We start from the raw sequence: 11,283 nt of genomic DNA, 5'->3' as shown, positions 1-11,283 counted from the left end.
CATCTGTCAAAAGACAATGTTTATTTCCCAAATTATATTTTATATGCCAAACAAGCACAGGTAATCATCATTAAACAATCACAAGTCAGGTGGCAACTAACAATGTGCCAAATAAGGTGGCCAAAATCCCCATATAATGTAAGACAGTGGAGAGGTTCCACAGAGAAAATGTCCTTTGGAACCATTTTCAGCTTCGGTTCCCCAACAGATGCATGACCAGCTCTTCATCCTCAGCCAAAGAGAGGCCAGTGTCCAGGGGCAAGGAGGCAGCCTGTCGCCTGGGTCTTTTCCTGCTCCCCACTGCCTCCTCTTCCTCCTCATCAGAGCAACTGCTGCTGTCACTGTGGCTGCGCTTCCTCGTCTCCGCAGGAGGGCTTTAAAGAGAGGAGAGGGGGTTGAACAATCAGTTTCTCACATCAAGGGACGTTCCGTACACAGTGAGGGTCACTCTATGGATCTGCGGTGGGCATTTAAAGGAGTTATGAGACACGGCGTGGACCAAGGAGATCCGAGCAAGACAAATTATAGAAACGCCTTGCTTCCAAGTCTTCCAATTAGAACTGAAGTGAAATGATGCCGATTCTGATTCAGTGTAAGGATGAGAACACCAACAAAAGCCTAATGGATAAAAAAAAAAGATATAATTGCCAGACAAAGGAAGTCTACTGTAAAATTGTAGTACAAGATTTAACTTTGATCGAGTCAAATGGTGTGGATAAAGTGGGTGTAGAATGCTTCTTCGTGTGAACAAGGACCAGAGTGAAATGCAGAGTCATTGTTGATGAAGTCATCTCTCCAATTATCTACACCTATGATTCTTGACACTCCACAGTTCTGGTGCAGGTGTGCGGAATACTACAAATTCAAAAAAGTTCCCAAGCTTGCAGAACATTTTGGGATCTTATTCATCAAGGCACATCGTAGCAAAACTTTTGGCTAGAGGATAAAAAAATAAAAAAAGGATTTTGAAAGAATAAATCTTAACAGAAGTTCCAAAAATAAGGAAAGCTCAGCATGTAGATTACAGCTGGATGTTTGCAAATGTTAGCTAACGCATGACTGCCTCAATTGTTTGGGTAAATCATCCTCAACACCAAGGGTCTATTGAATAATTTAAGGCTTTTCAGTAGATTCACCCAGAACTGTGAGCTAGTTTATAATGTAAAGACTAGAATAGTGTCAACAAATGATACATTTTATTTATATTGTCTCAAATTAATCATGGCTAGTGTTGGGTTGTAGCCATAACTATAACGACATTTGATTTATCCCAGCCAAAGTAGAGCAAAGTTTTTAAAAATTATTTGATTTACAAACTATAATCTGACATGGCTAATTTAATTAGGTCTTCGGCACGTTTAAATAAAACTACTATCATGTACGTCTCTCCCAGCCAACTACTAGGATGAGGAAGCTGGTACTAGTAACTGCCTGGTTGGAGCCCTATTCATTTCTGGTTCTTCAGTTCCTTTATTGGACAAAAATTCAAACAAACCCACATGAACCAAATTATAAATTTTATCTACATTTACATGACAGACGTATAAGAAAGAATTTGTCACAAACTGCCGACTGATTTCTTACCACTTGCTACGAAAATATGTCCAGGTATGTATTATAAACACTGCAAAACACTCCAACCCAACTCATGTTATATCTACATCTTATTCAGGATAACGTGTCAGCACACCGTTCTATGTTTTCCTGCTGTGCCATAAATCCAAGTGCCGTTGATAACGTCAAAAAGATGACCAAGGAGAGTTATGGCACAGTGGTAAAAAAAGAGAAATCAAAGACATCCAGAAGAATATTCTGATGCAATCTGAATTGGTTTGGAAGACTGTTGCATTTCACAGCAAGTTGAGATATTTACACCTAGCATTCTAGATAATGGTAAGTCCTGATTCAGCTAAATGTAATTCTCTGTAATGCAATAACTACATGACAAGATGCAGTAACTGCATGGACACCTGTATCAAAACAATTCATACAATTCTGTAAGAAACTATTTCTACTGTGTGTAGAACTATTGCACATTTTTTAATGCAAATCTACCAGGCCCTGACACAACCCAAACTATTGAAGATCATCCAGGTGTTTTTTTTGTCAAACTCAAAATGAACATTGATGTTCTTAGTGAGCAGTGGTTGCAGCTTTGCTAATTCGCCATGAAATCCTAAGGTTCTTTGTTCTAGGGTGCTTTGTGAGTTCCAGGATGATTTTCTGATAATCTTTTAGGGAGACATTTTGGAAGAACCGCCCCTCAAGGACCGCCCCTCCTGGTAAGATTCACTACTGTCACAAACTTTCTCCATATGGACAATACGGCTTAGATTGCTTCCTGTAGAGACCCAGAGCCTTAGAAATGTCTTTGCAACCCTTTCCAGGCTGATATTAATAGTTTTCCAGAGGTCTACAGGGATGTATGTTGATTATGGAATGCATGTTGATAAATCTGAACACTAAGGCTGAAGTTAGATTTATATTGGAAATCGAGCCCCATTGCTTACCAAGGTATTCAAAAACCTGACTCCAGTAAAATTCCATGGGGTTGAAATAACAGCAATATTTTCTACATTTGAAAATTGCATGTTTAACTACAAAACAAATGAAACAAGCACCTAACTTTGGTGTAATTGTTTTCTCTCAGACTCTCAGACTAATATTACAACCCACTAAAATATCTGACCAAATTCACTGTATGTTCTTGGGCACTATCAGGCAAAGCAAATTAAGGCCTATAGCAACTATTTAAATATTATACTGTCCAAAGCAGGGTACGGCTTTCTCTTTTTTTTTTGTTGCTAAAACCGATAAAATCATGGCTGGAGTACAAATGTCCTGCCTATCTCCTAGGAAATACCGCAAGACAGAAAATCCCAGTTGAAATAACTGTACTTCCAAGTCATAGCTATGTGTGTGACTGCAGCCTTTGCAGGGAGAGGACAGACTAAGCAGAGACTAGCCCACAGTGAATGGATGGTATCGTTGGAGCAGTGTAACGGCCCGGCTATAAAGCAGCAGAGAGGGGAGGTTCCAGACAGCAGTGTGTGGAAAGCCGCCAGGTGAAGGCACCGGGAGGTGGTGTTAATACACATGATACGAAAGAGTGTGTGTGTGTGTGTGTGTGTGTGTGTGTGTGGGGGGGGGGGGGGGTGTTGCAGCAGAAGGTGTCAAGGCACGGGTGATAAGTGGTGGCGTTCTGAGAAAACCCCTCCCTGGTATAAAACAGTCCTGAGAAGAGATGCGGGCAGGCTGGCATGGTTGGGGGTAGATCTCCGTGGTAACAGGCCTGCATAGTCACGCAGTGAATGCTGGGGGACTGGACAGTAAATCTGCACAACACCAGCCCTGAGATCTAGTGGGCTCAAAGAGAAGAGGGAAGGAACATCCCCTATTCTGCGCCTCCACACTCCTCCACTCCCAGCAGAACGGAGAGGGAGATTAAAAGGAGATGGAGGGAGAGGGTGAGACAAGTCATCAAGCACGGCAACACATAGTATTGGACACATATGACATTACGAAAAGAACGGAAGACATGGAGCAGAAAACCAGTAGCCTTGCCTGCCTTTAAATCCTTGGTGCAACACTCTGTAGCAAGAGGCCACATTGCCCTTCACCCTCGGCTGCCCCTCTAAATTTACCTCTAATTACACACTTTATAGCCTATCGGCTGCCGCCTCGCGATCAATGCCTCAGCCATGGCAGCCTGGAGAGGAGGTCCTCCTTCCTAGAGAGGGGATAACTCCGCTCCGGAGCCAATTACACCACCAATCCCAATAACTCCAGGCAGCAGAGCATGAATACAACACTGCAAACCTAATGAATCTAGGAATGCTTAATAGAAATCACCCTGCTACAACCAACCAGCAGGCCTATAACGCTGAGCAGCTCATTACGTTGTGAAATGTCAGACCACTGCTTGATCACAAGCCCATATAGCTTCTACATTTTGCTTGGTAGTTTTGAAATGTTTTGGACGTGTTAGTGACATACAGACATCTAGCCTTGGTTGAAGTGACGCAGGTTCTTCCAGTTCCACTAGACAGAAAATCCTTAATGTTCAGGAGTTGCATGGTCAACTGATTTTAAATGCCTTACTGGGAGCCTTTAGTCTAGTACGCATATTATTTCCAACAGGTTTTACCTGCTTTGGTTATCTTCCTCAGAGTCATTGTGTAGTTTGTCTGGGTCAGGCAGCGTGCTCGGGTCGAACTCCTCTCCACTGTCAACCTCTATGTATGGTTCCACCTCTTCTGCCTCACCCGGCTCCTGGGACAAAAAAAGACAAAACACACTGTTACTTCAAATACGTCAGGGGAAAGAAAAGCTACCAAATTGTCTGAAGAATCAATTAACGCTGCACCAAATGTTTAGAGAAATGTCTTGCGAACTTCAAAAATGACACAATACGGTGAGTGGGGGTCAGATTAAAGGTTTGTGGGACGTGGCAATGCAAACCATGAATAAAATGACAGTGAGAAGGGGGTATCAACGTAAATGAGGAGAATCATTTTTGCCAAACAACATTAAGTTTGAAGATAGCATAGAGCAATATTGCAGGGCAGGCCAAAACAAGCTCTGGAAAATGAATTAATATAATGAACGCCAAAGGAATACTGCTAGTACAGTGGTGGGATAAAAAAAGGGTAAAAATGAAACCTGCTTGATAGATTTACACGACAGATATAAGCCTGAAGGAGAGCCATGTAAACCATGTGTTAGTGAGTTCAGTACAGGCACTACCAGGCTTTAGGAGGCAACGTCACCCTAAACTGACATTTGTGTCCCCAGACAAACATTCTATAAACATTTGAAGAAAATTAAATCAACAGATATAAAACATACATTAATAACACAATAGTCAACATCAATATGAAATGCATTTGAAATGAATTATTCTGGAAAAGTCACATATGAAATAAAAATCATGGCCAGATCACAAAGACCCTGCTACTGACTCAGTTTGGGCACAGCCAATTCAAAGACAGTAGTCATAGGCATAATGTACACAAAGACAGTAGTCATAGGCATAATGTACACAAAGACAGTAGTCATAGGCATAATGTACACAAAGACAGTAGTCATAGGCATAATGTACACAAAGCAACTAAAACTCAGTTGTTCACTGTACTGGCAGCTCTGACTGGATTTGATTAATAACCTGCGGATCCAGAGCACACTCCATCGCCAGCTGGTGAATATCCGAGCGGGCCAGCCAAAGTCTGGACTTAAACCACACTGAACATCTGTGGAGAAACCTAAAGATTGCAGTTCCAATCCAGGTGTGCAAAGCTGGTAGAGGCACACCCAAGAAGAAGCAAAGATGTCAGCACTGTCAAAGATGCGTTACCGAAATTCTACAAACTCGATTCCAAAAAAAGTTGGGACAGTGTACAATTGTGAATAAAAACCGAATGCAATGATGTGAAAGTTTCAAATTTCAATATTTTATTCAGAATACAACATAGATGACATATCAAATGTTTAAACTGAGGAGATGTATCACTTTAAGGGAAAAATAAGTTGATTTTAAATGTTATGGCATCAACACTTCTCAAAAACGTTGGGACTAGGCCATGTTTACCACTGTGTGGCATCCCCTCCTCTTTTTATAACAGACTGCAAACGTCTGGGGACTGAGGAGACAAGTTGCTCAAGTTTATAAATAGGAATGTTGTCCCATTCTTGTCTAATACAGGCTTCTAGTTGCTCAACTGTCTTAGGTCTTCTTTGTCGCACCTTCCTCTTTATGATGCGCCAAATGTTTTCTATGGGTGAAAGATCTGGACTGCAGGCTGGCCATTTCAGTACCCAGATCCTTCTTCTATGCAGCCATGACATTGTAATTGATGCAGTATGTGGTCTGGCATTGTCATGTTGGAAAATGCAAGGTCTTCCCTGAAAGCGAAGACGTCTGGATGGGAGCATATGTTGTTCTAGAACTTGGATATAACTGTCAGCATTGATGGTGCCATTCCAGATGTGTAGGCTGCCCATGCCAAACACACTCATGCAACCCCATACCATCAGAGGTGCAGGCTTCTGAACCGAGCGCTGATAACAACTTGGGTGGTCCTTGTCCTCTTTAGTCCGGATGACATGGCGTCCCAGTTTTCCAAAATGAACTTCAAATTTTGATTTGTCTGACCACAGAACACTTTTCCACAGTCCATTTTAAATGATCCTTGGCCCAGAAAAAACACCTGCGCTTCTGGATCCTGTTTAGATACGGCTTCTTTTTTGACCTATAGAGTTTTTGCTGGCAGCGGCGAATGGCACGGTGGATTGGGTCCACCGACAATGTTTTCTGGAAATATTCCTGAGCCCATGTTGTGATTTCCATTACAGTATCATTCCTGTATGTGATGCGGTGCCGTCTGAGGGCCCGAAGATCACGGGAATCCAGGATGGTTTTCCGGCCTTGTCCCTTACGCACAGAGATTCTCTGAATCTTTGGATGATATTATGCACTGTAGATGATGATAACTTCAAACTCTTTGCAATTTCTCTCTGAGAAACTCCTTTCTGATATTGCTCCACTATTTTTCACCGCAGCATTGGGGGAATTGGTGATCCTCTGCCCATCTTGACTTCTGAGAGACACTGCCACTCTGAGAGGCTCTTTTTATACCCAATCATGTTGCCAATTGACATACTAAGTTGCAAATTGGTCCTCCAGCTGTTCCTTATCTGTACATTTAACTTTTCCCACCTCTTATTGCTACCTGTCCCAACTTTTTTGGAATGTGTAGCTCTCATGAAATCCAAAATGAGCCAATATTTGGCATGACACTACAAAATGTCTCACTTTCAACATTCGATATGTTATCTATATTCTATTGTGAATTAAATATAAGTTTGAGATTTGTAAATTATTCCATTCCTTTTTTACTCACAATTTGTATAGTGTCCCAACTTTATTGAAATCGGGTTTGTAAATAAAGGATGTGAATACTAACGTACAAGAGACTTCCGTTTTCCCATTTTCAATAAATTGGCACACATTTAGAAAATTATAGCATCTGAATACTTTCCAAAGGCACAGTAAGTCACCAGCAATCAAAACGGATAACTCTTAACATTCCTAAACGGTCTCTCAGCAAGTCAGTCATTGAAAGGTAATTCCCTCTCTTGATCGGAATATGCAAATGAGAGGACTGTCTAGTGACTGGGAAAATGCTTAACTGACACAGGTTCAAAGTGTACATGTACCTTATTTTTACTCTTATCTACACTTGATATGCACCAATGTAACAGGCTATCAGAGGTCTCACACCATGACATTCTGAAACAGTTAATTTTGGGAGATATTATTACTTTCTGCTGAATTGGAGGGTGTTCTAGAGTATACAGTTTGACCACTAAAAAAAGGTACCTAATTAATAATTGTATTTTAATGTTTGCAGTGAATGAAAGAAGGATTGTTAAAGTTTCATAACATTTACACAGCAGAAATGATACGGGTGCATATTACACAACATCCTATGTCATGTCAATTGTCCACAAAGGAATTTCAGTGTAAATAAAGGTGAGACCTCCAACAAAGAATGTTTGACAATTGGTATCATGGCCAAGACTTTTACCTCAAACAGTAAAATGGCATGACTCCAGAGACTACTGGGGACAAGAGGGTTATAAGCACAAAATGATGGCAGTTGGCTACAGTAACGCACGAACCCCCTTACTTAGCTTTCCAAGCAGAACGTGCAGTATGGATTTTCCAACATTCTGGTGGTTGTAGAGTGCAGGTAAGTAAATACCTCAGAGCGCTTTGCTGATTTAAATCAAGATATAGCCAATATAAGTTAAATGTAAGCAGAGTTCTAAATATAATGGATGACACTGACGCAACAGCCATGTCTCCTGTGCGAGCCCAATAAGGACAATCTCCTGTACTTTTTAGTAACATTTCAACGTTAAAGTTCCAAGCTACTCCTTTACAAACCACTATAGCCATTTAAAACCTAGAGTTAAGGTGACAGAATAGGGAAGAACTTCATTGTAGCGATTTTAGTATTTAGGGGAATGTAATAACTATTTCATCTAATGTTGGAACACCAAGTAGGAGTATTAGTGTTTGTTCCTGTGGCTCGTTTTGCTGTAAAGGGAGAGAGATTCAGAGGCAGTGTGGACTGTAAACCAATTCACTGTCTGGAGACCTAGCTTTTGTGGGATTCATTTCAAATTCTGCTGACAGAGACTTGCGGTACGAACAGTACTGTCCACGTGTACAGAATGAAAACAAGAGTTGCCCCCACTGCCATGCTGACATCAGGGAGATAAAAAGTCAGACCCCTGAACCAGAGCAGGGAGGGATTCAATGAGACTCACACAATGCGAGTGCATTTCTCAATCATTTGAGTACTGCACTTTTCCACAGCTGATTATTTCAGTGCCATTGGAAAGTATTCAGAACCCTTCAATTTCACCACATTGTTTTATCAAGAGACTTAATTAATAACTGATTAAAAAAAATACTTAGCCAACAAACTAACACAACTGACGAAGTACAAACAACATAGAAATGTGTGCTAATTCATACAAAGAAAATGTGTTGTCTTGGCTGTGTTTATAGTCGAATGCTGAATGATGAATCTTCCCCTATTCTTAGAGCCTGTGCTTTCTGAATCAGGTTTTCAAGGACATCTCTGTATTTTGCCTCATTCCTGACTTGCCTCTGAGTCCGTGCCACTGTGAAGCACCCCATAGCATGATGCTCCCACCATTATGCTTCACCGTATGGATGGTATTTGCCAGGTGAAGAGTTATGGTGGATTCAAACTTGCTTGCAATGCTTTAGTACAAAATTCTATCTCAGACGTCTACTGAGAGTTCCTTGGACAACATGGATTTGTTTTTGCTGACATTTACTGGGAAGTGGGGGACCTAATACAGGAAATGTGAGTGGCTTTCTAAATCATGTCCAACCAACTGAATTTGCCACAGATGGACTCCAATTAAGTCCTACAGAGATCAAAGATGATCAAAGAACACAAGATGCATCAGAGTTCAATTTGAAGTATCATAGGAAAGGATCTTAATACTAAAGAAATACATGAATATATCTCAGTTTAAATAAAAGTACATCGGAAAACATTGTTCTGGCTTTGTCATTATGGTTAACATTTAAAATGTCTCTAAAACACAAAACATTGTGAGAAAGTGAAAGGGGTCTGAATACTTTCTGGAGGCACTGTACCTACAAATAAAAAACAAACATGCTTAATTTATCTCACTTTGCCCAACAGGATAGTACCAAAAAAAAACTAATCTGACAGTGCGGTAAACATGATCTACTGATGAACTGGAAGCATAAATCCTCACCACCAAGCAGGCCTGCGAGTGGTCTCTTCTCATTATCTTCAATATGAGTTCTGTTGTTCAATACAGCCACAGTTAGAGCAATCTCAGCCCCCTCTAGAGAGACTTATGGACTCATAACAAGTATGCCATATTTAGCCGAGCAAAGAGCCAGTGTTTCCTTAGAAACTGAAAACCTTTTCAGACATATGGCAGATACTGTGTGGGGGAATCGGACCATACTTGCTATGCAATACAGAGAGGACCGTTAATGGGAAATGTGCAATCTTTTTACACTATATGGAAGCATATGTATGGAAAACAGGATACAGTACAGCAATATTTTAAAACTGTTGTTTAAAATGGTTGGAACCCTAAATACTGATCGAATTAAATTTGTGGTATATTAATTAGACTGTACACCACAAGTATGACATCCTAACTTTAGAGTGTTCAATTTATGTTGCTACATGTGCAGTATATGGCTTATATTCTTCCACTTAAGGCTTCATCCAGGCACGTTGGTTAGTGTTGGGTCTAAGAACATACCTTAGCAGTAGTTTATTGGCCATATACCACAAGTTCTTGTACCTTATTGCTTTATTATACAGAGGTTTTCTATGCCACCATTATGTTAAGGTCAAAGTTAAACATTAACTTTCAACACCATGCAATGTTTGTCAGCAGTGTGCACACAGCCTTCTTTAACAAGCCTATACGGTGTAAGCAGTACTAACTCACATCAGAGGCACCTCCTGTGAGGTCACAATCAATTAAGATGTCTGACAATCTGCATGCACACAAAAGTCATGCCTGGTTCCGGCTGAATATGGCTCAAGCTAGCAAGCACTACATCCTATAAATGTTTAAATAAATGCTGTAATCACTTAGCGTTTAGGAGACCATAAAATGTATGTGACTCTTTAAACTGCAAAATACTGGACATGAATTTTTCAAGACACACTCATCTACACAGAGTTCATCATCCAGGGAGCCACATTTCCACCTACTCCTTTTTTGGAGTACAGTTGGCTAAGTCTACACAGCTGGGTCCAGAATATGTACCTTTAAAGAAATAGGGTATTGATTATTAGGGCATCGATTAAGAAAAATAGATTACGTTCTCTTCATAAGGAGGCAGATGGCTCAGAATGCCAGAGGGTTGATGTATAGTCTAATACCATTCAAAGTTGACTAATTAATCAATCAACAGTGGCCGAACAATTACACATGAAACACTAACAAAGTATGGCCAAGTCAGATTGAATTGCGTTTGAAGAAGCAATAGAAGATGGAGGAAAATTTGTGAGACAGAACCCAGGACTATTTCTGGAGATTCTGAGATGTCACCACAGCTCACTCTCCCTGGTGGATCTTTATCAAATGTCAGACCTTTCCTTGGTGAAGGATTCTCATTTAGCATTTCACCTCTGAAAGCTGAACTACAGGAAAAGTGGAAAGCGAACTCAAGAGGCATGGCAGTAACATTTATTAGTAACCTGTCATACATTCAATGGTGAAAGCATATCTAGCCCTCTGCATTCCTAATCAGGATTTCATCAAATACTGAAGAGGCTTGCCAGGATTCAAAAGTACACAGATGCTAAATCCAAGAGGGTTTATAGATAATATAGTAAAAGGTTATAAGACTATAAAAGTAAACCAAAAGCTTAACATTACACCCACTCATTAGATAACATTAATCCGTTCAGACTCCATAACAGTATGCAAATGTAGAATGCATGCCTTGGTGGGTGAAGAAAAAAGCCTAAGAGAATTGCTTTAGTCCAATCTTCTACCCCACCAATTTTGTGATGTCCAATTTAATTTCAATTCATGGTCTTGCCTTCTGACTTCACGGCAGGTGAGGGAGAGTCAAAAACCTTTTCATTCAAAGCACACATTTGATATTAGATAATATTATATAGTATATTAGAAATGTGTGGTTTTGGGTGGGTAACCCCTTTGAGAGACAGGCTT

The 11,283-nt window shown here is 40.5% G+C and overlaps 1 protein-coding gene across 1 annotated transcript in view; it reads right to left on the bottom strand.

Annotated features, from left to right (window-relative positions):
• ddx10 (DEAD (Asp-Glu-Ala-Asp) box polypeptide 10) overlaps positions 1–11,283 on the bottom strand; it is a 35,512-nt gene continuing 24,229 nt past the window's right edge. Inside the window, exons 17-18 of the mRNA XM_010893535.4 lie at positions 4,148–4,272; positions 1–374 (exon numbers count right to left, since the gene is read on the bottom strand). Coding sequence (XP_010891837.2) covers positions 188–374; positions 4,148–4,272 — 312 coding nt within the window. The 3' untranslated portion in view covers positions 1–187. The remainder of the gene's footprint in view (positions 375–4,147; positions 4,273–11,283) is intronic.

The sequence above is a fragment of the Esox lucius genome, chromosome 7 (assembly GCF_011004845.1).
Source record: "Esox lucius isolate fEsoLuc1 chromosome 7, fEsoLuc1.pri, whole genome shotgun sequence".
Classification (NCBI taxonomy): Eukaryota; Metazoa; Chordata; class Actinopteri; order Esociformes; family Esocidae; genus Esox; species Esox lucius.
The sequence above is the reverse complement of the archived record's forward strand: the minus strand, read 5'-3'. Positions and strand labels throughout refer to the sequence as shown.